The sequence below is a fragment of the Dioscorea cayenensis genome, chromosome 22 (genome assembly GCF_009730915.1).
Source record: "Dioscorea cayenensis subsp. rotundata cultivar TDr96_F1 chromosome 22, TDr96_F1_v2_PseudoChromosome.rev07_lg8_w22 25.fasta, whole genome shotgun sequence".
In the NCBI taxonomy this organism is placed as follows: domain Eukaryota; kingdom Viridiplantae; phylum Streptophyta; class Magnoliopsida; order Dioscoreales; family Dioscoreaceae; genus Dioscorea; species Dioscorea cayenensis.
Genome location: NC_052492.1, coordinates 280,145 through 306,991, shown reverse-complemented (window position 1 = coordinate 306,991; position 26,847 = coordinate 280,145). Strand labels below are relative to the sequence as shown.

The window sequence follows — 26,847 nt, the reverse complement described above, 5'->3', positions numbered from 1 at the left end:
GTAATTAACTTAATATAACAATAACAACAGAAATAATAATACTAAATAATAAAATTTTGCAAAGTTTATTTCAAATTTCTATTATTAACACTAATAAATGTGAGAAAAATCAGTTGGCGAGAGAGGATCAATAGACACTTATAAATAGAGACAAAAACAATGGTTACAAAATCAAAATTGCCCATCGTTGTCCTTCGGTAGTTTATTGTTCAGAAGCGGAAACAGAAAAGAAGGAAAGGGCAATTTGGTCAATATATGAAGATGATATACAAGACTTTGAGAGGCTGAGAGCAATTCATTCATTCATTTCATCTAATAATAAATTAATAAGACTTCCACAAATCTCACCCTTTTCTATATATATTAATTAATTAATTAATTAAAAAACGTAATCGTTTCTCTTCACTACACCACCAGACCAGAGCATCGTAAGTCGTGACCAAAACCAAGTCCCAGAGGTCGCCTCAAAGCCTCTCCTTCCCCGTCAATGGCGCCGCCGGCGTAGTGATCTGCCGGCCGCCCATCTCCTCCGAGGCTGTCGCCTTCGATCTCGAAGATCTCGTGGACCCGCCGGAACCGCCCTTCGTCTTTTTCCGCCTCGCCTGCTTGGGAATCGCCGGCAAGTCTTGCCCCGGTAAGTCATTCCCTCCATTTGCCGCAGCTGTGGAGGATCCACCCTTGTTACGCCGGTTCCGTGATCCCCCCGATCCCTCACGGGTGATTGAATCGGCGGAGTGGTTGCGCCGCGAGTTCCGTTTTGGTGAGTCTGGGCCTGATGTTTGCCCACGCCGGGATGGCTTCGGGTTCGGCTGATCGGAGGTTCCTCGCAGGGAGCCTCCCATCCCGCTTGAGTGGTTGGTATCTGTAAGGGCAAATCTCGTCCATTAGATTAGGATCCAACGGTCAATAGTGTAGATCAGCTTTAGAGAGAGAGAGAGAGAGAGACCATATTTGGGGGAGGCGGCGCTGGCATTGCCGGGGTTAAGCGGCGCGGATGCCGATCTGAACTCGTTCATCTGTTAGGAAATCTCAACCATTAGATTTAGATCAAACGGTGTATAAGCAATCAAATCAATGGAGCGAGACGTAGGACATTACCCAGCTGGGATTGGAGCTAACGGAAGGGCCATCCCATCCGATGTGCGCCACATGCTTCACGTCGGTAGGGTACCCGATTTGCATCTCCGGCTCCTCATCCTCGGACTCTGGTGATCCGTTAATCAAACGGCTAGAAAATAAGCCACGTATAACATAGATGAAGAACGAACGGTAGTATAGTAGTAGTAGCTACTAGCTAGATGTTATTAATTAGTTTATATATATATATGTACCGAATATTTGGGAAATATAACGTAGGCCTTTAAGGAGGCCCTTCATCTTCGTGCCCATATAACCAAAGCAAGAGGTCCCCTTCTCCGCTTCGCCTTCGCTTCCCCAGCGCAGCGCTTGAAGTTTAGGGCAACGCCCCCACCCCTAATTAAGTTGTCTTAATTATTGCATCCCTTCTCTCTTCCTCTTCTCAGCCACCAATGATTGAGAAGAAGAGAGGCAGGGTTTGATTGTGATTCGGGTTGGACGAGGGATCGAGATGGAGAATAGCGACGCGTATTTGGTAAAAAGACGAGGAGGCCTTGCAATTGCCAGCAGAAGCGAGATGACTAATTTGAGCTTTGGGGTTTGATACCCGCGTATATGTGTGTCTTTCTACTTTCTTAGGGGTCTGCCGTGATGCGCGGGAACGAACGGTTCTCAAATCTGGATCCTTTGAAGGTACCCGCCTCTCTCTCTCTCTTCAAACTCAAAATTTGTTTTTCTTTATTAGTTGTAATAATCTTGATTACATATGTAATAATCTTTTTTAGTTGTAAATAACACTGTTTTTTCTTAAAATTCTTTTAACAGTTTAGAATTTTAAAGTTAGTTTTGAAGGAATATTTTTATAACTTTTGTTTGAATTGTTACTTGAAAGTTGAAATATAGTTTGATTATTTCCTTTATATATTAACTATATTTTAGTAAATTACAAATGGCTTCCAAATTAAAGGCTTTTAGATTCTTAGAATAATTGAGAATATGTTTGTCTTATAAATACCCCTCAGTACAGTTATTTATTGAAATCAAAATTTATAATTATATTATATAAAAAATTAATAATTATTGTTTTATTTAAATTTATTACAAAGACAGTGAACATCATTCTTTTAATTAGGGGTAAAAAAAAAAATACAAGATACTCATAATCAGAACATATCTCGAAATAGAATTGGTACATTCTCAGTCCATTACTAAATTAACAGGACACGTTACCATTGTTTGTTGGTACTTGTAAGTACCAATGAATTTTAAACACGATTAAAATAAATAAATAAATAAATAAATGTTCGGGATACGACCATGCCATATCATATGGAAGTGGAACAAAAAAAAAATTTATATTAATGGAAGTAATAAGGACCAAACCGAACATCCGGATCTACAACACATCACGCCAGAGATTCATTGACCTCTCTATTCATTCCACCCACATGTTAATCAAAACAGAGCAATACTTCCGCCATTACAGGATGAATTTAATAGCTTGTAAATAAACAAAAAAAGAAAATAATGGTGTAAAAATTTGTAACTTTAGGCAAAATCTCGCCGCCACCTTTAACATTGAAACGAATGAAGATCATGATACTTTTACCTGCACACACACACACACATCTCTTTTTGTTGGGACTTATTCACAACAAGAAGACATAATGTAATTGAAATATTATACATACCTTACTCAAGTATTTATTTTGAAGCTTCAATGCATCATAACATGCCTTCTTTGCATCCAAGTTTCCAGTTATGTCATTCAAAATCTTATTCCAAAAAGAAATGATTGATCATGAATGATAAGATTGAATGCTACTTAACTCGCACGATATTAAAGAAAATGATTTTGCATATAGAGCATTTGGTGTGGTACCTTGACAACATCATCCAGGCCTTTGGCCTCCATTAGCAAACGCTTGTTCTTGGCTTCGAGAACACTAGCAGCAAGAAAGATGGACAGTGTGGCCTGTTGCTCATTTTTCACACCAGACTTCACATTCTTCCTCTCGAACTTACCATATTGCTTCAATGATACGGTGTTATTCCTCGTATCAACCACCTTTAGATCGTTGGATCCATCGGCTTCATACATATGGAAGAGATTCGGGTTGTACTCCATTGCCCACATCAACTGATATGCATCGGATCAATCAGCATTCTTATTTATAATTTATCTTTGGGCCGAAAAATGTAAAATAAGTTAATAAGATAAAATGCTATGAAGGAGCCAAAGAAATATTACCTCCCAAAGGTACATTGCATCCACAAAAGAGAACTCTCTGCGGAAAAGCACCATCAACATTCGGAAGGCAAAGAGATACTCTCCTCCATCCAGGCTTTCTGAAATGGATGATCCTCTTTATCAGAGATCCAGAAATTGCATACATTAATTATTACGAATATTTATTTAAACCATGAAAATATCATAACCGATAATTTTGCCAAGGGAGGATTTACTTGGCCAAACAGAATTTAAGGTCGTGTAAAATATTCACTACTTCACTGGCAAACAATACAGCAACCCGAGTAGAGATTGAAGTTAAAAAACATCAGAATCAATTCGGTGCTTTGTATTGCGACGCAATTAACTTGCTGAGATGATCGATTCAGGAACTATCAATATCAATAAACGAAATGCAAGAACAGTTTCTTGACTCAACAGAACAATTTCTTCATAGCCTATATAAGGATATGACCGCCTAACATAGAACAGTTTCTCTTTCACATCAATTGCATTCACGATGTATTATGAAGTGGCAATAATGCATTCAACTCAACAGAGAAGTACCCGAGAAAAGTAGCAAAAAGTTCAGAAACATAGGGGAAAGCTAAATGCTAGTTAGTTACTAGGTTATTAATCACAAACACCGTGTTTGCCTCTCTGATGGAAAACAGAGAAGAAGTCAGTGATTGGCAATTGAAAATTGAATAATAGAACATTTGTTAGGAAATAAATACAGTGTCTGATTAGAAGTACAGCATACCTAAATGCTGATGAAGTGCCGGATCAATAGTTTTTACAATTGATGCCAGTATTGTAAGCTGCGATCGAACTCCAATTGAACTACTGGTGCATTTAAAATTCCCTCGCTGTGAAATTAAAAATAACAACCAGACATTGTAAGGCTCAAATTATGATCACCGTAGAAATCTAGTAGGATTTATATTCATAGAAATTTACCAGTCTACGCATTAAATGTTCAAAGCACCAAAAGGCATCTGCCTCATTTTCGACAAGCATTATTATTGGTGAGCAGAGATCACTCATTCCTGGTTAACATTGTACATTCAGGATCAAAATATTTAGCAAATGTTGAAATGGCAATATAAAAATAAAAATACATTGAGGCTTAACCACCTTGACAGTAACCAATATCCCGATCTATCCATGAATATACTGCAAGAACATCCCAAAGCCTTGATTGATTACTTTGATTCTCATAGTAAACAAGCGTTCGGTCTGTTCTAACTACATCCAAGCCTGTTTCAAGTATTTCATGAAACCTTCAGTATAAGATAATCCAAACATTACAAACATAATTTCTACAATTGCAGAGAATAAAAACCTTTTTCAATAGAACCAAAGACATACAGATCACAGCAGAATACTAGAAAGCATGAGTAGAATACCCGACAAAGAGGATAATGACAAAAGCAAACCAGTATCAACAAAAAACCTTCCATTCTTTCATTCCAATTGCTAAATCAAATGATAAGACACTTTTCAGAAAAAAATAAATTCCAAAGAAAGACAGACACATACCAATCTGGTGCAAGGTGAGTTTCCACTTGACAACTTCTTCATTGACATGAAGATCACTCATTTCCTGCTCTGCTGAAGGGTCTCTGGTTTCATCATCAGAAACGTCCTCATCTATTGATGAACCCGCAGCAGGCTGCCCATCTTCACTAATTACAGGTGCAGTAAGCACTCTGCCACTTCCAACAGCCTTCTCCATCTCTTGGCATTTTGATTTTAATTTTTCATACTCTGACCTGCCATGACACTGAAGCAACTTGGTACAGTTGACTAACAATCAACAACAAGAACATTGGTGATACTGTAGTTTGTATCCTTTAGTTGTTCAATTGACTAGAAAGAAGGATTATCACCTCCGTTTATGTCTCAGTTGGCTCCTTTCATCAAAAGTGCTCCTAGGATCATAACATCCAAGCAAGAACTCCCACACTACTCCTTTGATTGAAGGATGAACACCCTGACATAATACAAACATAAGATGAAATAGTACGCAATGAAATTAATCAGTTGCTTTTTTTGTCTTACCCCCCGTTGTATCCGCTTCAGTACAGTGGCCATATCTAGATAACCTTCCTCGGAGAAGGAAGAATGCCATCGTTTTGCACTCAGAGTTTTCCCAGTCTGCAAAATCAGAGACCTATAGCTTCATGCCACAGTTGATGAAATGATACCAGGAACCATATAAGATACCAAGAAAAAAAAAAGGGCAAATATTTGTCTGAGGCCAAATTCTTGGTGCATCTCTAATTCAACCTCTGGATCATATCTTGAACAAAGAAACTGGATACTAAATTCAAGAATCTAACAATGAAAATGGACATTAAGGATAAGAACAATGATTCTGATATGCCAGCAAAACAGAAAACCGAAGCACAAATTTGGAATAAGAGGAATTAACAACCAACCTTGGGCTTGAAACGAGTCTGAGGAACATCCTCCCTGCAATCAGGCTTTATTGGATAAAACGCTTCAATATCCCCAAAATCATCATTAACAGTTGTACCACAGCAATTCATTGCCAATCAGATTCAATAACCCCCTCCTCCAATAACAATCTCTATTTTAAGTATTCCCTGAAATCAGGAACAAACTCACAAGCACTCAATCCCAAGTCCTACCATTCTTGATCCTCCAAACAAAAGAAAAGAAAAGCAAAGAAAAGGAAAGTAAATCATGGCTTAGATTAGATCCACCAAAAAAACCCAGACCAAAATTTCGCAAAGATCCAACCTTTCCACCAAACAACCCAACAAGAAAATTGGAAAATCGTGAAGACAAAATTACAACCAATGTATTACCAACTCCAGCAAAGAAAATCAAAAGAAAGATGAGATCTTTTCCATAGAAAAAAAAAGGAAAGAAATAAGCAAAATAACAACAACAATAATAATATAAACACAAATTTATAAAAGTCACCTCCTTTCTGGTTCTCAGGCGACTGGGATGCCACAAAGTCCAAGATTCAACGAAGAGACGAAGAAATCAAAGTCTTCAGGGGCTACAAATTGAAGGTTTGAGAACGTGCCATGCAGATTGGTATCATCTGCACGGCCCAAAGCCCCTGTTTTTTTTTTTGTTCACCTTTTATTTATTTACTTATTTATTTATTTATTTTTGGGTATCAAAATAGAGAAGAAATTTTAGCACAACCATCAGCTATTTGGTTTATAGTAATCTGAGAAGAAAGAATAACAACAACAAGAAGCTAATCTTGGTCATAATCTAATCTAATGGACAAACACTTTAATCTCCACTCCACTGTTACTTTTATAGTAAGCCCCTTGTATCTCCACCAAATGTCAAAACACCACCCCCATGCCTTTTTCATCCATCTCTAACATATAACATAAGAAAAAAATGAAAAAAAATAAATATAAAAAAAAAAGAAAAAGAAAAGAACGACCATGACTTTACTTTCTGAGACTTATTCTCTAAAAATCCAAACTTTCACTAATTTTATTCGAGTTTTTTTTTTCTCTAGTAATAGAGACAAAAAAAACAAAGTACATTTATTTTGGTGGGTATTTGAGAGCATTCTTTGAAATCTTATTGAGAGCAGCACCACCAAGATCAACCTCACAAGCATCAGATAACTGAATGAGATACAATAGAACATCAGCAAGCTCTTCTCCTAAATGTTCCTTCTCTGCTTCATCCCAGTCATGTAATCCCCTTCCCACTTCTCCTCTCCACATGAATATCTCTGACAACTCCCCAACTTCAGCAACCTATACATTACAACATTTCTGTCAAGAAAAATCTTAAGAATTAATGAAACATGTATATATATATATAATTTTTATACCATAGCAAGCAGTAGATTTCTTGGAGTGTGGTACTCTTTCCAGTCTCTAGCCTTTGCAAATTCCTTAAGCTTCAATGAGAGCAAGTTGAGGCTCACATCCATCACCTTATTCTCCTCCTCTTCTTCTACTACTACTACTTTCTGAACCTGCTTCTCTTGTTCTTCACCTGCTCTCATGTTTGCCATGCTCTCTCCCTATATGAATTCCTTAATATATATTGTCACAAAATTAAGTAGGAGAAGAGTCCTCTTCTTTTATAGAGTGGGTCAGAACTCATTCCAAAGGGATCTAAAGAACCTGTCCATTCCTACATCAGTCCCAAGTTTAATGCATGAGATTCCACCACCCAACTATATATATGCTTATATAGGAGGAGCATATATCCCTTTATATGGTAGGTGGATCTTTTAGAAATCTCCAGAGATGCACTGCTATCTCAGGCCCTTACTTCTTTCCTTATCCATTAAAGATTTTTACACACTAATTTACTTTCCTTTTCTATTCAATACATATATAGGAAATTGTCTATAATGTGATATATAATTAAATTAAAAAGTAAAGTAATTAAATTAAAAATTTGATTAATTTTTTTCCCAGTCTAGATTATGGCTCTAAAAATGGTAACTAGGAGGTCTAAATCTTATGAACTATTGGAGGTGGGAAAATTGTCCATAATGTGATATATATATATATATATGTGGAGACAAAAATATAAAGTATATGCATTAAAGATAAAAAAGTATTTGAATACATATTTTATTCCTTTAGAAGATGGATTTTTTTCGTTTTGTTTTTTTTTTGTTTTTTTTTTATAAACCTACTGTTTTGTAGACTTGATAAGCAACCTACTGTGATTGTGAGGGCTTTTATATCATATTGGTCTCTAATGGGAATTGCATATATATATATATATATATGTTTATCTACTGAGTGGGTGTGATTGGATGTATATGCATGTGCATGCACGAATAATAGGTACCTAAAAAAGCCAATTTCTTGACGATTAGACATTGAAGAAGAAAGCTTGTCTTTTTTCACGTTAAAATAATATTCAACCATTTAATCTTATACGGGTTGATTAATGATTCTGTGTTTATTATTTCGGATTTGGGTTTCGGAGTTCCGATCTCTTGGATCGGCCCGCTAGAGTCCATTGGGCCTCTTTGGTCCACTAATTCCGAGATCTGAATTTTTTTTTATGAACGGTCGTGATCAAAGAAAATCGTTTGCCCTAGATCGGATGGTTGATGTAGCCCAATATAAACCCTACCTGTTGAACATCAACACGAGTTCTCCTCCCTCGCGCCGGAACCCTTGCGAAGCCTCTTGCCTTCGTTTGTGCCGCCGTTCCGCCGTCATGGTGAGTGTTTTCGCCTTGTTTACTCTTCAATCCGGTGATTTGTTATTCTAGATCCCTCAATTCATGCTTTTGGTCTTATGCATTCGCTGATCTGCGTTTTGATTTTTCATAATTTTTTTTTGGTTTTGTTTTTTGAAGCCTTTCAAAAGATACGTAGAGATTGGGCGTGTGGCCTTGGTGAACTATGGCAAGGATTATGGCAAGCTTGTAGTCATCGTCGATGTCGTCGACCAGAACCGAGTGAGTGTTCTGTTAGTTTGATTGGTTTTCGGAATACATGGATGATGTTTTTAGAGATGCAAGTGTTATTCTTTGCGTCGCGTTATGTTGTTTGGATGAAGTTTTGATTTTATGGCATTTGGTTTTGGATCTAAGAAAAAAAAAAAGATCATTTGATGCAGCATTTCATGGCATATGTTTGCCATGTTTCATGGTTACTTAAAAGTTGTTCTTTTGTCTATTGAATCTAAAGAGCTCCTTGATTTCTTCTATGTTTGTTGCTAATGTACTGTATTTTTATTTTTCTCACGGAAGAATACAAGATCAGCATGCTTTTGCTTAGCTATTAACATGTTTAGTAACTGGAAACTTACCAACATGATCCTCAAGACTTGCTACTCTTCTTGCTTAACACTTCATTGCACTTGATAATTTTTGTAACGGATGCAGTATGATATATGTACATTACTGTTTTTCACCCCACACCTTTCTGTTGATTGTAATCGTGTCTCACACAAGTTGCTAATGCCAAGGTAGTAACTATGTCGAGTACCATGCCTTTTATGGATCAACTTTGTTTTGATTGAATTTGATTATTGCAAGGTCTTTTTCTTTGTGGTTTGTCTGCTATGATTTAATATGTCCAAAGGTGGATAATTAATACAGATGTAAAGAATTAGTGAAGCTGATGTTGAAATGGTCATCTTTACCTGTGTCAGCAAGATTTTGTGTTTTTCTGCTTCGGAGCTTGTACTGTTTTCTGTTCTTGTTTTTCTTTGAAAACATATCGAAAGAATGCTTTGATCGGTTTTGTTACTTACAATCAGAAAATGTCTTTTATATTATTTTTAACTTTTACATAAGCCGGCTCTTTGGATGCTATTTGATTGTGGATTTTCCATCTCAATATGTGATAAGGCTTCATGCTGTTATTATTGTTGGAATCTATTTTATATATGGAGCTATGTTTGCTAGGTCTTTAAGTCTCTCAGCCAGGTTTTCTAGAATTATTTAAGGTTCTGTTATTTATTTTCTGCCAGGCTCTTGTTGATGCACCTGACATGGTGAGATGTCAAATGAACTTTAAACGTCTCTCCTTGACTGATATCAAGATCGACATACCTAGAATCCCCAAGAAGAAATCACTTGTTGCTGCCATGGAAGCAGCAGGTAAGATTTCATATAAAAAACATGAGCAAAGCAACTTATATTGTTCTTATAATTGGGGTGATGGTGATGAAAATTATGGTGGCAGATGTGAAGAACAAGTGGGACAACAGCTCTTGGGGGAGGAAGCTGATTGTTCAGAAGAGGAGAGCTTCCTTGAATGACTTTGATAGGTTCAAGGTCATGTTGGCCAAGATCAAGGTGTGTTGTCTGTGTTCTTGAAATCACTGATATCTTGCTTTTCTTGGTCAGTGATTATAAGTATGCCAAAAATTAATATTCTGCTAAACAATGCCTGTTTTCATGTACAGAGGGGAGGTGCTATCAGGCAGGAGCTCGCCAAGCTGAAGAAGCAGAGCGCATAAATTATCATATGGATTTTGTTGCTTTATATCTCCATCTAGAATTAAATCTGTGTTTGAGTTCAGTTTTGAATTTGCGGACTTGTTCAGCATCTATTCAGTCAAGGACTTGTTTTTTGGTTTTAAAACATTCTCTGAACTCAATATTTTGCACTCTATTTGTTTAATCTCAAATCAAAATGGTAAGCTCTGGGTCTATGCTGTTGCCAAAATTTGATGGTCTCTGGTTGTTTGAATTATACATTTGTACATGTATTTTCTAATTAAGTTATTTTTAATTTAATCAGATTAAATCAACTATTATATAATTAGTATGGTCCTTAGTTATTTTAAATGCTTCATTAAGAAATCAAAAGTTATTTCTGTGGTTATTACTATTATTTTTGTCAATAATATGGGAGAAATTATTTCTTGCTATGCCAAATTAAATAACAAGTTAAAATGGTCAAGATAGCGATCTCGAGGAAACACTTATCCATAATTATAGGGGTTTTGTATACATAACTCATCAAACATCAATCATCTAGTCATTGAGAAATATAATGCAACATTTTTAGATTTTTTTTTTTGCTCCTAAAAAAATGGAACTCGCATCCACTTTCGATGCTCATTTCCGCCTTACACGATCATACAAAATTACCTTAAATAGTTAAGGGTATAAGACATTGATAATAAAAATTGGTAAATCAGAGCTTTGATGCAAACAATTCACAGGTGATCAAGTCATCCATGAATGATGATCCGCCTGATCCCAAAACTGGAATAAGGTTAAATATTGGCTCATTAACCTGAACTCTTTTGCCAACCTCTGCAAATTCACCAAGAACCTCAGAAATTGTGAGAGAGAGCACATCCGCGGTAGTTGACAAATCTGTTGTGAAGTAGACCCTCAAACTCTGCAAAATTAATTAACAGGATAAGAAATGAAGAGCTTACAAGGGGCTAACTCTATTTAGTTACATAAATATTTCACTAAGCGTAGGTACTGACCTTCAAGTCTTCCCAAGAGAAATTGTTTTCTACAAGGATTTTGTCAAGAAGATTAATGCAGAATTTCACAATTGTCTTCATGTCCTTCACAAAGCCATTTGCTTCGAAGCCTTGAGCATTCTGAAGGTTTTTGCCGCATATGTCTGCAGCTACATCTTTTGTAACAGAAACTAACACAGCACATATTTTTTCAGAAACAATGTAATTCTGGCAGCAAGAATCATGCCATCTTGCATACTCTAACACCCTGTCATGTGGTTTCTTATCATGATCTTGGTGTAGATTGGTTTCAACAGATTCTTCACTGTTCTCGGGGATGTGAAGCACTGGCTTTACTTCTACAAGTGCTCTGCACGAAATTCAGATATTATCCACAGCATATGACAAAGAACAAAAATGGCTTCTTCAGTTGCTATCAAGGGGTTCTTTGAATAATTAAACGCAAAATGAAGATAGATAAATTATATTAAGACATTCTTTAACTTTGGTGAAGTGAAAGCAGAAAAAAATGCGGGCACTTCATTTTTGATAATGGCGGACACTTCAAAGTTATGCAGCTGGAGAGCAGAAAAATATACCCTTTTGGAAGATCCGGTGCAAGAACATATAGGAAAATGGGATCAAATGCACTACAGATGCATGCAGTTTGCATCTCAGAGACCTTTTGTTTGAGAAAGTCGGTTATCATTTGCTGAATTTTATACCTCTCACTAGATTGGAGATAAGCAGAGCAGTAAACGACAATTAGAATTGCAGAAGCAAGAGAACTGTTAAAGCAATTGGCAATTGCCTCAGAATTTTCAAGAGCTTGAACCAGCTCAGCAACCAAACCTCCTGCACAAAGTTCCATTGTAGGGGGGTCCAGCCCTAATTGTCCAGCCATATAAAGAACCTCCTTATCTAAAGTTGCCTGGATAGAAACAGGAATAAATCATCAAAATTTGGCAACATAGATAATGTTGTTTTGAGCATGATCCAAAATAATGTGCGAGTTGTTGTGCTTCTTGATCAGTTTCTTATGCCCTAATTCAAGCCAAACAATTATGATAGATGACAAGCGTTCAAACCACCCACAATGCTATATGATGATGATGTATACTGACAAAAGTAGTTATATTAATTGGTTTATAACAAATGCATTTTCAAGGTTTAGTTTCTAAGTTTTATTTTTCGTGTTCTCTAACTACTACAACTAAGAACAAAAGTAAAACAAACATGCAAAGAAACGTCGGAACAGCCAAACAGGAGTGCTAAGTTGTACCTGGCTGTATGGGCCAATACAACTAGGTGCCCAGCACGAAATACTTTGAACATGAAGAACTCTTTTGCTCCGGTCACTTGCTACTAAAACCTCTACATATGCATGACCATAACCAACTTGTTTCAGAGGTAATTCAATAGTACTACGAGATGGAACACCCAAGCTACACTTCTTTTCTGTAATAAACTTCACATACACTTCATTGGCCAATGCAAAGTGCTTCATATCAGAAATATATAGGTGAATGTACAAAACATCCACCCAGTCAAAACCTTCAGTTCTGAGTAGTGATTCTATTCTCCAGAGAACAGCTGTAAGGTCTTCCGGAAGGCCTGTAGTGCAGATTTGAGAAATTAAATATGACAATAATTTTTCCTGAAGGCGAATTTAACAAATTAAAACCACCTACCTAGGGAAGGCCCTTCAATCCAACAGCCCACGGAAAACACATCTCGTTTGGTGGTTGAAATACATAGTCTTAAATGCTCATAAGAATAATTATCAGGCACCGGATGTGATGACTGGCACCTGACAATACAACTGTCTGTGGAGCTCCCTTCCACTACATGCACACATCCCATTTTATCTGAACAACCATCTATATTTCCACCAGCACCCCTCAAAGATGAAATATCCTTTTTGTACTCCAGATGGAAAGCAATGGGATGAAGAATGCCAACTGGAGCAATGGAATCTGGAGAGTGCAGTAATATTTGAAACTTGTCTAGAACAATTCTTGCATTCTGCGAAGTGCAACAGAGACACATACAACCAGGATTATAGTTATTATAAGAGGTAGATTAAACAATTGCAGTAGAGTTTTGACAAACTTCATGGCATTAAACAGGGGTATATAAAACATTTAGCAGTAGTAATAATTAGAACCACAAGCTCCAAAATAAAGATTTGTTGAGTTCATAAACCATCCATAACTTATTTATTATCCATTTGGCTTCTATTATAGATAACCTCCTCAAGCCAAGTCATGAGAAATGAAAACTAACTTTCTTGTTCAATATGTTCATGCTGTGAAAGGTTAAGCTTCAAAATAAATCATTGGATGAAGTGAATATAACAATGGGTTTTAATTCGAAAAAGAATCCTCATGTGCATAAATTGCAAAGCTACTATCCTCAGAAACCACCAAAAATTGTTGTACCAGAATAAACTAACACAAGTATGGAACTTACTTTGAAAAGAGGGCAGTCAAGTGTTAAGGTTTCATATTCTCCTCCTTCGCCACACACATTTATTCCACAGAACCTATTCAAGAGTGAAATAAAACAGAAGATACGTTTAGCATGTACACATTTGCCCTACATGTATAGACAAGTTTAAGATTAATTTGAGTTTATCAAACAAGATGCCAGTTCTGGTAAAAAATAATTCGTAATAGCAGGCTGATTCATCTAATTTCCATATTACCATCATCAAGAAATCATAGCTCTGGTCAACAAATCAATTAGAAGAAACGATAAGCCAAAAACATGGAAAGCTCTAAATTTATTGCATACTCTTTCATTTGCAAAAGATGAGGTTGCAAGTCTGCAAGTTCTTTTCCCAAGTGCTTTGCTGGAACCAAACCCATTGCTGCAACCTATATATTGTCAAACTAAAAGTGAGTTTAATCACCATTCAATCATTAAAACTAAATCGGTGACGCCCTATCAGTATAACTGTTCTAACAGAAAACCAGAAACTCTTTCGGCAGTATTCATGAACATTTTACTTTTATACTAAACATAATGACAGATTATTAAGAAACAAGAAAAAAACCTTGAAGGAGAGTACGATGGAAAATTCTAAACCCATACAAGTTGTCTAACAGACTTACACAATCAATGGAAACATAAATACCATATTTTAATAGAATCCTACATCTGATAATGGAAGCAGTTTCTACCTCAGCAATTGAAGCAAGAAGTCAGAAGGCGCAACTTCTACAAAGTGATGATTTGTACCTTAATTATTATGGCCACGATTCCCTTTTCTATCTAATAACAAGAAACAAGATGAAAGTCATTTAGTTCCAAGAAGTAGTTATATTGACAGAGGACAGACACATGTCTAGAAAAAATTCAATAAAGTAAATAATTACCATTTCGTCAAGAAGCAAAGTTTGATCTTGCTTCCATAAATAAGCCAGAGAAACAAGGCCTAATCTTGAGCAGACGCTCTCCACTCTCAACCTCTGATAATCAGAGGCAATGGCACCAGAAGAAACTGCATTTATAAAGGGAAAATATTGTTTGATTTCGCTTAGCAAAATAAACATATCTTCAACTTCATCCCCTGGCGTTATTGAATAACTTAGATGGGCATGCCTGCACAAATATCACACAACAAACATCAAAAGAATAGAACAAAGTAGTTCACACATCATGAATGGCTGAAGGAAACATTGTTGCGAGTCTTGCCTTGTCGATCCGCGTATCCGTCTCCGAAACAATGGAATCCCCATGCATTCTGCATAGCTGGTTATAATCTGGTGCCCAACCTGCATTGTCACATAACTACTACACTGTAAAACAAAGACTTCCATCCTTAAGATAATTAAAGAAAACATAAAACAAATGTCAGATTTCAATAAAAATACAAACGAATCACAGACTAATTACATGATACAACACAATTCCCTGCATTTCTACATAACTAAAACTTAAAAAGAGCATCGAATTTCAAAACAAGATAGAAAAGAATCAAAGATTTCAACGAAACTATGTGAATAGCCAAAGAGGGAACTTCCTACAGTTTGGTACATATAGCTATCCAATTCATCAACAGAGTCATCAAGCGGCATCAAATTAGCCAGTGCCACGATCTGATCACAAAAAACACAGAATCAATAGAAAGAAAACATCAAAAATCCGAATAAAATGCCAAAAAAACAAAGGAGAACTCTACACAAAACAAAAGCCTTCGAGGACGTCTACCTCATGGCCATAATGGATGCAACGCATCATGGCATAGCAGCTATCTTTGCCGCCGCTCACCAACGCCACCACCTTCATCTCTCCTCTCGCTGGAAACGCCTCCTTGCACGTCGAAGTTCCCCCAAACCCTAGCGCTTGACATCCAAGCAAAGCTGGGGTTTTCTTTCTTATTTAAATCTCTCTTTTGAAAATGAAAGCTAAGGAAACGAGAACTCGCGCGCTGGAAGAGATGGGCATTGGGCCCAACTCACTCAAAGGCCCACGTCCATCAACTTACTTTGCATATACACCCCTATCAAATATGAAATTTTATATTTACCCTCTGAGCAGCTGCTCAAAATTCACACAGTGGCTTATATTTTGTTATATATATATATATATATATAATTTTATTTTTCTTAGAAAGTGTGAATATAAATCCAATGGACGATATCCAGATGAAATTCATTGCGCTGATGGTTTTTTGAATGAAGGTTCTTTGAACTCAATGACATTGACATGATGATCTTCATGAACTTCTTTATATGATACTTTGTTAGCGAGTTAATGGCTTATCATGAGAATAATGCATGTTAATCTTGTATTCATCCCTTTCTTCTTAATTCTTCTTTTCATCAATTGAAACCACATGAATGCTAGCTTTGCTTCTTTGTAAATCTTGCTGTTCCATTTGAAGTTCTTATTCTCATGATTAGAAGGTCAGATTGTTCCTGATTCAATGGCTTTTCTTTCTTTCTTTCTTTTTAAACTTTATGAATTAATGTCTCAAATGCAGAAGATCAAATTGGCAAAATTAACCACACGTTTGAAGTCTCATGCAGAAAAGTTGGGGATAAAGAAATACAAGTTTTGGCTTGGAATTCCAGCAAATTAATGATGCAAAAATAAATTGCCTCTGTTCTAACATGGAAAAACAAAGCTGAAGGTTTACTAATGATGTTGCACGGAGCTTTCGATCCAAACATGGACGTGAAATTGACTCTTATCTTGAGTCACAATTTGCAGACAATAGACACGTACACTGGAGTAGTAAGACAATGGATATTAATTGATTTTTCTAGCTTCCTGTCTTGATTATATAAGATAGTAATAGTAATTAATTAATTGATTAACTTAATGAGTTGTGATTTCAAATCTTTTGATATGCAGAATGAATACTGGAGGAGGACAAATGAGCTGATATTAAAGAATGCTCTGGCTGATGCCGGAAAAGGGAGGCTGCATGAAGGCATTGCAATTTGCAAAGGGAGATGATTATAATGTGGAGTCCTTGCAGTTGCAGGCATGCAAAACTTTTACAATATGGAGTTGATTAATTGCAGCAGAGACAAGGGGAGGCACGAGGCTGTGCTGGTGTCCAAGTGTGGAAATGCTTCAACATTACTGAAAATAACAATCCCGGAACTATTTTAGGTTCATAAATTAAAATGTCTGTATCTCTTAATATGTACTTCTTTCAAACACAGTACTGCATACTGATTTGAAAGTTTTTCAGATTTGCTGCATTTTAGATTTCTTGCTCCCAGAGAAGGAACTCAGGTATGATTTCTATGAAGGTGAAGACAAGAAGTGGTGATTCAGTAATCATAGCCAAAATAGAACAATATATACTTTACACCATTCTTGATATGGTTACGGCCAAAATAGTGCACAATAATAAATAGTAGATAGAAGAGATACGCATGTGTACATTTCCCATTCAAAAGTAGAAAGTTCTGAGCCAAAAGAAAACTACTACTTGCACATTAATAAACAGTATAGGCGTAGAAAATTTGAACATGGCTTAATGACAAATAAAAATTAAAATACCATAACATGTTCCAATGCATATGTTTTTATATGAAAAGAAATGCAATACCATAAATAGATAAATAATAATAATAATAATAATAATAATAAATCAAATCAAACAGTTAAGTTGTACCCAAGAAATAAGACTTGTACGGAACGAATGAGGCATAAGAGTATAGGTAGCAAAGTCTGGAGAGTCCAAGTCATGGATATAGACATTAGCATCCATATCAGAGCCATATGGTCGGCCATGGTACACCGTCTTCCGTTTGGCTGTCTCAAAGTCAGGACCATTGGGGCCTCCATATACATTGGGATGAAAGACGTATAATTTTTTCCCCTGTTGATATTGTTCCCCACCACCACCACCCTTGACACGGAAGGAGTTGTCACCCATGAACCAACTAGTATTCTCCAACTCGGACTGATCAAGCTCAACCCACGTCATTGTTGTCCTATCGTCCTCCATATGAAGCTTGTAAAAGACAAAGCTGCTGTAAACAGGAATCAAGGCATTAACCCTCAGGACCTCCCCACCAGACTCCAAGTACCAAACACAACAAGTATTCAATGTACTCAGCTTAAGTTGAGAGTTATGGGTCCAACTCAAATCCAAAAGATCAAATGCAATCACCTCCCCAATATTGCTCAAGCACAACACTTGATGACGACTTTCAAGTATAATGCAAGTGCATATATAAATGAACTTATCATAGGCATTAAATTTGTAGGACTCCCAAACACGTCCCGGTCCCACTTGTGCTTGAGGAGAGGCCACATAGAGTGTCATGCCACGAGGGTTATTTATGGCACAAACAACATAAGTCGGAGTACCAGAAACAACTGATAATGAATACAAACAATCTCCGATTGTTGGGCCAAAGGTTAGTTCAGGCATATCGATTTGATCACCAGTAGAAGGATTAACCAGAAAAAGGTAAAATGACAGTCATAGTTGGAAGGATGGATGTTAACAAACAACAACCACCCATCTTTCGAGGTCATGCAATATGCATCCTTAAACCTTGGATTTGTGATGCTTTGAAACTTTTTTGTGGAGATGTCGAGGATCACACGCTCAGTGCTGCTGGAATTGGATCCACAGAGAACTGAAGGGAAGAATTTTGCCAGATCATATTCCTCATTACTACCCATCTCTTCTTCCCTGTAGGTGCTTTGCATGTATATTTCCTTTGTCTACATGAAATTAGGAATGATATTGCTTCAGTGAAACAAATTTTGATTCTAAGAGCATCAGTCATGCATTGTTAAAGAAATCATCCACAACATGTGCAAAACCAAAACCAAAACCAAACCAAACAAAACTAAACAAATTTCAGAGAGCATTTGCTAGACTGTCTTAATTATCACCATTACAATGAATTATGTATCACTCACTATTATTTGTTCAAATAATTTCAATATAGCAACTAGCTATCATGTTTAGAACGTATTAATCACTACTCGATCAAGGTGCAACCAATTTCATCAATAGCAATGAGCTATCATGTTTAGCTATTCACTACTTGTGCAAATAATTTCAAATTAACAAATTTCAAAGTTAGACACACAATATCAGAAACAAAATGAAATTAAATCATCAAAATTATTTGAAGCCACAAAATTAAAGTTGTTTTCAGGCCTATACTGTGTAACAATAAAAAAATAAATAAACCACATGCATCAAATACTGTGTATCAATTAATGTTTCATGATGGAAGATTAATTAATAATAATATTTCATAACAAACACCAGTTCAAATGGTGATTAATGAAATCGATTAATGCGTGCCTTGTGTGTTTTATTCATCAGATTTATTGTAGCATATATATTTTTTTTATTAAAATAAATAAATCATAAATTTATTGAAATAAATGAACCAGACAACAACATAAAAAAAAAAAACTTTCAAAATTTGTTTTTGAAAAAAAAAAAAGATAAAACACATTTATTAAAGAGAAACTTAAAACGGAACTATAAGTATAACACACAAAAAATACAGAAAAAAAAACTCCAGGAGCTTACAGGGATCAGACCTTTACGATTTCAAGATATTTTAAGGATCATGTAAACCAATCTTTCTTCCATAATTAAAAACAAACCAGTAAAAAATAGAGACGACACCTTCGCTAGGGTTAGGGTTCTCGCCCAGATGAGAGCTTCGCCTCTCCGCCCCTCCTCTTCCACGCGTAGCTCCAAATAGAACAAGGGGTTTAAATACTTTGTTTTTATAATTAATTAATTTTGAGTTCGATTCCAAACCGGGGAGATCTTTGACTTGTTCCCTAACCCAATCCGGCCTTAAATTCAACTTGAATAAACGATTTAAAAGATATGGATTAGATTAATCATATAATAATGAAATAATTATAGTTTATCAGGTTTTTTTTTAAAATAAATATAGATAAAAAAATAGAAAAAAATAAAGAAAACATAAGCCGGCCCAATCCATTCAATGGAGTATCCTACTCCTGCGTTAAATCCTAGCTTGAATTGTCAGTTTGGTTTGAGACTTTTGTCCTTTAGAAATTGAGAGAGTGCTCAATCAGTTGAGTGGCTTCATTAATTGATTGAATTTAAATAAATTTAATCCTAATGATATTATAGATTATCAGTTAACATACATATTACATACAGAAAGATAAATATCTTTTTTAAAAAATAAATAAATTTAATCCTAATGATATTATAGATTATCAGTTAAAATATTACATACAGAAAGATAAATATCTTTCTAAAAAACTAAATAAATTAAATCCTAATGATACTATAAATTATGTATTTTATTTCAAGAAAAAAAAGATTGAATTACGTATTAAACTATTATTCATCAATTTTTTAGTTAAAAGAGAGCAAATAAGGTCCCTAGAAGTCATGAATAATTACATTTAAAAGTGAGGTGGTCCATGTAAATTTGTGAGTGACAAATTTAGAGGTGTAATCAAGCGAGTTCGAGCCGACCAACCAACTTCTCGAGCTCGAGCACAATTGAAAACTCACTGCTCAATACTTGGCTCGAATTTGATCAAGTTTTATTTTTGTTGCTCGAGCTCGATTCGATACATAAATCGACCTACTCGAGCTTGCTCGAGTAAGCTTGATTAGGCTCGATGAAAACTAATAAACTCGATTTGGTCATAAATAATTTTATATTCGAACTTGAATTCGGGCTTGGGCTTGAGCTCGAGCTTGAACTCGAACTCAATTATATATATAAAATAAACTAACATATAATATACACACACAAATGCAACTACTCAATTAAGCTCTCGAGCACTCGAGTCAAGTATTAAGATGTTCGAACTCGGCTCGCTTGACTATTCGAGCTACTTGAGCTCGAGCTCAAATAGACCCTAAGTGAGTCGAGTTCGAGTTTCCTTCAAATCAAACCAGAGTAGTTTGCGAGTAGCAGTGTATCATTTACACCTGATGACAATAAAGTCTTTTTCTTTTAAAAGAGTTTTAAAATAATGGTTAATAGATAATTAATGCTGGAATTAAGAGGAAATAAATCTATCATTATAGATACTTTTTTAATATATTAAAATTTTAAAAAATACATAAGTAATAAATGATTTTACTTTAATATATAGTAGTGGGGATGAGAATTAAAATGAAAAATGGGGATTAAGACTGTGGATCATCTGTTTTTGAGCTAATATTAAGACGATGGATCACCTGTTCTTCAGCTGCCCGATAGCTACAACCACTTGGAACCGTCTTACCATTTCTTTTGCTTTCACTAAAGCCCTTTCATCATGTTTGGATTTTGGAGGTACGGCGGATTAGATTCAAGGAATAGATTTTTTTTGCTCACTAATTGCGACGTTTGGCAGATGTGCTAGCTAGAAATAACTATCTTTTCAATTCAGTTCATATTTCTCTACCTATTTTGTTCTTGAATATTTATCACATGTTCCTTTCTTGGATTCCAGTTGCACCGGTTAGAGAGATGCACAGGTTGGAAGAGTCGATTTCCACTGTCAGACGCTGATCAGTTTTCAGGAACCATTCCAGTGAAGAGCAGGTTCCTAATGAGCATGAGGGTGATACCGGCTAGTCTCTACTTTTTATGCATTGTTATTATAGGAGGAGCCTCACTCTTCTTCTAGGATCCTTGTTTTTAATTATGTTCTTCTATTTCACGTCTAGTGGCTTTGTTGTACTTCTCTTTTTTTTTTATGGTTTTATCTATATTAATTGAACTCCTTTGCTTTTCCTAGGGATTGATAATGAGAATGAGAATGAAAATGAGAGGATATCGATAGAAATTAAAATAGTGTTTAACCAGAAAGCATTGGTATTGCGATCAAACAAGTAAGAGAGAATTTAAATAAAGAATATTATATAATATAATAAATTATGTTTAATGACAACTAAATTTTTTATTTATAAAAAATTTAAATATAATTGTTTAATTTAAATTTTATAATAATTAAGTATTTGACATAATTATCCAATTTAATTAACATAATTAAATATTATTTTAAATATAAAACATGTTTTTTTAAATAAAATTCCGATTTTGTTAAAAAATTTTTTTATTAGAAAGTGTGAATATAAATCCACGTGAGAGGAGCTAGCCTTAAGTCCCTATAAATAGTTAAGTCTTGGCGCCTTGTCTCCTGGTCTCCTTGTTCTCTTCAAACTTCGCAACTCTTTCAATTCTCTTGTATTCATTTGAAGATATATCTCCAGTGGAATACATTCAGGCGAAATTCGTTGCTCTTAAGCTAAAAGTGCAGGTTTTAACTACAACCTCTTCTTTTCTCTTCTTCTAATTGTCCTTCTTTTCTGAATATCAAAGTGAGTGAAAACTCATTGACATCATGATCTTCAAGAACTTCTTGAAATATATATATATATATATATATATTTATAGGTGCTTGATGCCATGTTTAATCTCCTTTCTTTCTTTACATTTCTTGTTGTTCTTATCATGTAATATTGTGTTAGTTAGCTAAAGGTTTATCATGAGAATTAATACTGCATGTTACGTTAATCTTGTATTCCTTTCTTCTTCTTCTTCTTCTTCTTCTTCTTCTTGTTCTCAATATCACAATCTTTTTGGCTTGAAATTAACACATTAATGTCAGCGTTGGTTCTCTGTAAATGTTGGCTTGAAATTAACACATTAATGTCAGCGTTGGTTCTCTGTAAATGTTGCTGTACTTATGATTGAAGTTCTTGTTCTCAATATCACAATAATTTGGCTTGAAATTAACACATTAATGTCAGCGTTGGTTCTCTGTAAATGTTGCTGTGCTTATGATTGAAGTTCTTGTTCTCAATATCACAATAATGTGATATTGTGTTAGCTAAAGGTTTATAATGAGAATAATGCATGCATGCTTGTCTTCCTTCTTTTCTTCTTTTCTTCTTGAAAACACATTAATGCTAGTTTTGGTTCTTTATAAATCTTGCTGTTTTGATTGAAGTTCTTGTTCTGATGATTAGAAGATCTGGTTGTTCTTCATTCAATGGCTTTTCTTTTGTTCTTTTTTTACTGAACTATATCATGAGTTAAAGTCTGAAATGCAGAAGATCAAGGCGGCAAAAGTACTCGATCGTTTGAAGACTGCTTTGGAGGAGTGGGTGATGGAGAAATACGAGATTGGACATGCAATTCCATCAAATGACGAACAATACATTGGCTCTGTTCTGATGCGGAAAAATAACGTTGAAATCTCACTGGTCATGTTGCATGGAGTTTTTGATCCAAACTCTGGACGTGAAATTGAGACTTATCTTAACTCACAACTTGCTGACAAGAGATTCACTGCAGTAATTATTAGACAATGGCTATTATCATATTAATTGAATTCTCTGTTTCCTGTCTTGATTATACAAAATAGTAACAGTAATTAATCAATTAATTGATTAACTATCTGGTTTTGATCTCATATCTTTGGATTTACAGAAAGAGTTCTGGAGGAATAGTGAAAGGATATTGAAGAATATTATGATTAGTTCTTCAAGAAGGAAGATGCATAAAGACAATGTAGAGGGAGGTGATGACAATGGAGGTTTTGCATTGATGCTTAATGTGAGGAACAAGAAGTTCATTGCAGCAGACAGGGGGAACTACGAGGCTGTGCTGGTGTCCAATGGTGGTAATGCTTCACAAATTACTGGAAATAACAGGCCTACCGTTTCAGGTTCATAAATTAATATCTGTGCATGCATCTCTTATAATATGTACTTCTCTCAAACACAATTATACTGACTCAAATGTTTTTCAGATTTGCTGCATTTTAAATTTCAATCTCCCAGAGATCGGAACCTGGGTATGATTATCAAGAAGGTGAAGCCTGCAAATGGTGAATCAGTGATATTAGCTAGTGATGGAATCTGGCAGGTATGTATTATTCACTGATCAGCATCCCCTACAATGCATGTTTTAGAGATTTTTGAGCCAAACGCTGGACGTGAAATTGAAACTTATCTTAACTCACAACTTGCGGACAATAGATTCACTGCAGTAATTATTAGACAATGGATATTATCATATTAATTGAATTCTCTGCTTCCTGTTTTGATTATACAAAATAGTAACAGTAATTAGTCATTTGATTGATTAACGATCAAGTTGTGATTTCATATCTTTGGATATGTACAGAAAGAGTTCTGGAGGAAAAGTGTAAGGATATTGAAGAATGTTATGATTAGTTCTTCAAGAAGGAAGATGTACGAAGACATTGCAGAAGGAACTGATTTCAATGGAGGTTTTGAATTGATGATTACTGTGAAGAACAAGAAGTTCATTGCAGCAGGCAGGGTGAACTACATGGCTGTGCTGGTATCCAAAGGTGGAAATGCTTCTGAAATTACTGGAAATAACAGGCCTAGCGTATCAGGTTCATAAATTAATATCTGTGTATCTCTTATAATATGTACTTTTCTCAAACACAATTACTGACTCAAAGGTTTTTCAGATTTGTTGCATTTTAAATTTCAATCTCCCAGAGAACAGAACTTGGGTATGATTATCAAGGTGGTCAAGCCTGCAAATGGTGAATCAGTGATATTAGCTAGTGATGGAATCTGGCAGGTATTATTCATTGCTGGACAACTCTAATTTTATTGTAGAATTTGGAAACCATATCATCATGGTTCATTATTTCTTTCCGAAGCAAAGATATATTAGAACAATTAACGTGCCTAGCCATCCTACGTATGAATGTTAAACAGTTATGTCTTTGTTTAATATAGGAACTTATAGCGAGACTGTTGGGTTTCATACTGCCAGATCCTTCTTGTCAAATGGCCAAGATTGACTGGACTGGTGAGTTGTTTTATAAAAAATTAAATGCAAGCCTACTTCAGGTCTAGACAAATAGAATTTTAAAGTTATATTTTATTGTTATTATTTTTTAGGGCCCGCCAGCAGAAAGGCCAACCAAAAGGGAGAGTCCAACTTCACAGATTGGGTTAGATGAAGTTGCCTTTTTGTTTTGTTTTTTTTTAAACCTTTCTTCTTCTCCTGCTAACTGTATGCACAGTTTTATTTACCATGTATATGCGAGTTTTATTTACCATATGATGACGGGTGATATGCAGGGACAAAAAGAAACTATTTTCGTTGGTGCCACCAGTATTGTATCTCAACTCAAGTAACTCAACTTTTGACAATTCATTATTATTAATAATGCATTTATCATTCACGCGACAATATGAACCTTTTTGTCTTTAATTGCAGTGTCCCACCCCCACTTTCACAAGGGAAGCGACCCTTAAAGTCCAGAACTTCTCTGATTAAAAAAAAACAGAGGATTATTTCACAATTGGGTCCAACGTTGTTGCTTCAAAATGACGCATTTGAAGATATCGAATTTTTTAAGCCATTTGAACATACAGTGGAGCTTCGCCATTTACCAATCCGAGGCAGAATATTAGCATCAGTATACAGTTGGCTGTTGTTTGACACAAGGGACAGGATTATTTTATATAATCCTTACACAGACGCTCGCAGGGTATTACCTTATCCACGTCCGAATTTCCGGATACACGCCGGAACATTAAGTGCTGATCTGACTGTATTTATTTTTGGGAAGGACAATCTATATCGAGACATGTTTATATTACTTTCCCAAAACCAAGAATGGATCGGGGGAACATTTTCTTACATAAACCCCCCTGTCTACAGTCTACTTGTTCACGAAAACTGTCTATGGTTCTTTGATAATAGCGGCAATTTATTTGTTGCTTCCATAGATTTAGATGACCCGCAAGTGCATATGTTTCATATGTTTGACAGACCGTTATCGATTAGTCTACTTGCACATGGGCATCGTCTACTTTTCGTGGACAATACCTTTGGCTTCCCACATCCACCTATTTGCTTAGAGATTAGGCATGATGACAATTTTAACGAAATGTGGGCACAACAATATGATGTGAACGGGGAGAATATCTTTGTGGTTCCAACAAAAGTTGGATTTTCCATTCCTCCTCCCATCGGTCACAACGGGAATATGATATTCATTGGTGTCAATGGCGATGCTGATTGTTCCGCATTCAACAGAGTCACCAATGTTCACCATCAGATCAAGGACTGCCGTGAAGGGGTGAACCACAACTCTTGTTCCGGAATATGGTTTCATTCGTAGAGGTATCTCACCTTTTTACATGACACTAAGTCTACCGTATCAGGTTCATATATTAATATCCGTGTATCTCACTCAAAGGTTTGTCAGATTTGCTGCATTTTCACTTTCGTTCTTCCGGAGGTTATCAAAAAGGTGAAGCCTGGAAATGGTGAATCAGCAAACTAAGCTACTCATGGAATCTGGTAGGTTTTTCTTACTGATCAACATCCCCTATAAAGATTTTGGAAACTGTTTATATATATCTGTTGCCTTTGAGAATGATTCATTCTTCAAAATATAATTGTTCTAGTGATGTGGTTATTCAGGTGGACATCTGATATTAAGCAAGAGGGATGCTCAAGAGGAATCACAGGTTCTGGTGGATGAAGCGCTTAGAAGGAATTGCAAATCCATTCCCTCATGCATCATCATTAGCTTTCACTAACTTCTTTGTTAAACTTTGTCAGACGTAGTCAAGAACATTCTATCAGACATTGTAATTCTTAGATTTACTTTTAACTTTGTATGTAAAGCTCTCCATTTGATTGAATTCTTTGGTATACATACTTGCAACAAATATACATTTAAAACATTCATTGTGTCTCCAGAGCGAAAATTTAATCCAAATTCTTCTTCTTAGTTTTACTTGAACTTTGTATGTAAAGCTCTCCATTTGATTGAATTCCTTTAGTATACATACTTGCAGCAAATATACATTTAAAACATTCATTGTGTCTCCAGAGTGAAAAATTTAATCCAAATTCTTCTTCTTAGTTTTTACTTGAACTTTGTATGTAAAAAGCTCTCCATTTGATTTGAATTCTTTAGTATAAGTATACTTGCAGCAAATATACATTTAAAACATTCATTGTGTCTCCAGAGTGAAAAATTTAATCCAAATTCTTCTTCTTAGTTTTACTTGAACTTTGTATGTAAAGCTCTCCATTTGATTGAATTCTTTAGTATACATACTTGCAGCAAATATACATTTAAAACATTCATTGTGTCTCCAGAGTGAAAATT

The 26,847-nt window shown here is 35.5% G+C and overlaps 5 protein-coding genes and 1 long non-coding RNA gene across 8 annotated transcripts; 2 read left to right on the top strand and 4 right to left on the bottom strand.

The window, feature by feature from the left end:
• Positions 1–155: 155 nt before the first annotated feature.
• LOC120252699 (CRIB domain-containing protein RIC10-like) lies at positions 156–1,802 on the bottom strand. The gene is made up of 4 exons (XM_039260817.1): positions 1,332–1,802; positions 1,099–1,205; positions 947–1,016; positions 156–862 (listed from the first exon to the last, which is right to left on the bottom strand). Exons 1-4 carry the CDS (start codon positions 1,387–1,389, stop codon positions 465–467), a joined length of 633 nt encoding a protein of 210 aa, XP_039116751.1. The 5' UTR covers positions 1,390–1,802; the 3' UTR covers positions 156–464.
• Positions 1,803–2,413: 611 nt separating this feature from the next.
• LOC120252763 (TBC1 domain family member 15-like) lies at positions 2,414–6,556 on the bottom strand. 3 transcript variants are annotated; one of them, XM_039260914.1, is made up of 12 exons: positions 6,263–6,556; positions 5,752–5,919; positions 5,372–5,467; positions 5,200–5,303; positions 4,850–5,082; positions 4,445–4,567; positions 4,268–4,356; positions 4,071–4,176; positions 3,329–3,426; positions 2,960–3,217; positions 2,774–2,852; positions 2,414–2,686 (listed from the first exon to the last, which is right to left on the bottom strand). In XM_039260914.1, the coding sequence occupies exons 2-12, from the start codon at positions 5,860–5,862 to the stop codon at positions 2,571–2,573; spliced, it is 1,413 nt and encodes a 470-aa protein (XP_039116848.1). In that variant the 5' UTR covers positions 5,863–5,919; positions 6,263–6,556; the 3' UTR covers positions 2,414–2,570. The 3 variants fall into 3 exon arrangements, with proteins under 3 accessions (XP_039116848.1, XP_039116849.1, XP_039116850.1); XM_039260915.1 differs by having other exon boundaries at positions 2,769–2,852; positions 6,263–6,554; XM_039260916.1 differs by lacking the exons at positions 5,372–5,467; positions 5,752–5,919; positions 6,263–6,556 and having other exon boundaries at positions 4,850–5,093.
• A 299-nt stretch (positions 6,557–6,855) lies between these two features.
• On the bottom strand, positions 6,856–7,398 carry LOC120252688 (dCTP pyrophosphatase 1-like). Its single transcript, XM_039260805.1, has 2 exons — positions 7,152–7,398; positions 6,856–7,074 (listed from the first exon to the last, which is right to left on the bottom strand). Exons 1-2 carry the CDS (start codon positions 7,335–7,337, stop codon positions 6,856–6,858), a joined length of 405 nt encoding a protein of 134 aa, XP_039116739.1. The 5' UTR covers positions 7,338–7,398.
• A 976-nt stretch (positions 7,399–8,374) lies between these two features.
• On the top strand, positions 8,375–10,472 carry LOC120252697 (60S ribosomal protein L14-2-like). The gene is made up of 5 exons (XM_039260815.1): positions 8,375–8,512; positions 8,651–8,752; positions 9,772–9,901; positions 9,987–10,099; positions 10,210–10,472. The coding sequence occupies exons 1-5, from the start codon at positions 8,393–8,395 to the stop codon at positions 10,261–10,263; spliced, it is 519 nt and encodes a 172-aa protein (XP_039116749.1). The 5' UTR covers positions 8,375–8,392; the 3' UTR covers positions 10,264–10,472.
• Positions 10,473–10,729: 257 nt separating this feature from the next.
• LOC120252713 (diphthine--ammonia ligase-like) lies at positions 10,730–15,601 on the bottom strand. Its single transcript, XM_039260833.1, has 12 exons — positions 15,445–15,601; positions 15,261–15,332; positions 14,929–15,008; positions 14,610–14,835; positions 14,473–14,505; positions 14,026–14,108; positions 13,702–13,774; positions 12,921–13,254; positions 12,512–12,843; positions 11,829–12,160; positions 11,251–11,599; positions 10,730–11,156 (listed from the first exon to the last, which is right to left on the bottom strand). Exons 1-12 carry the CDS (start codon positions 15,520–15,522, stop codon positions 10,947–10,949), a joined length of 2,202 nt encoding a protein of 733 aa, XP_039116767.1. The 5' UTR covers positions 15,523–15,601; the 3' UTR covers positions 10,730–10,946.
• Positions 15,602–25,770: 10,169 nt separating this feature from the next.
• On the top strand, positions 25,771–26,317 carry LOC120252715. The gene is made up of 3 exons (XR_005534126.1): positions 25,771–25,847; positions 25,933–26,027; positions 26,151–26,317. It is a non-coding gene; the product is annotated as an uncharacterized LOC120252715 (long non-coding RNA).
• Positions 26,318–26,847: the final 530 nt, after the last annotated feature.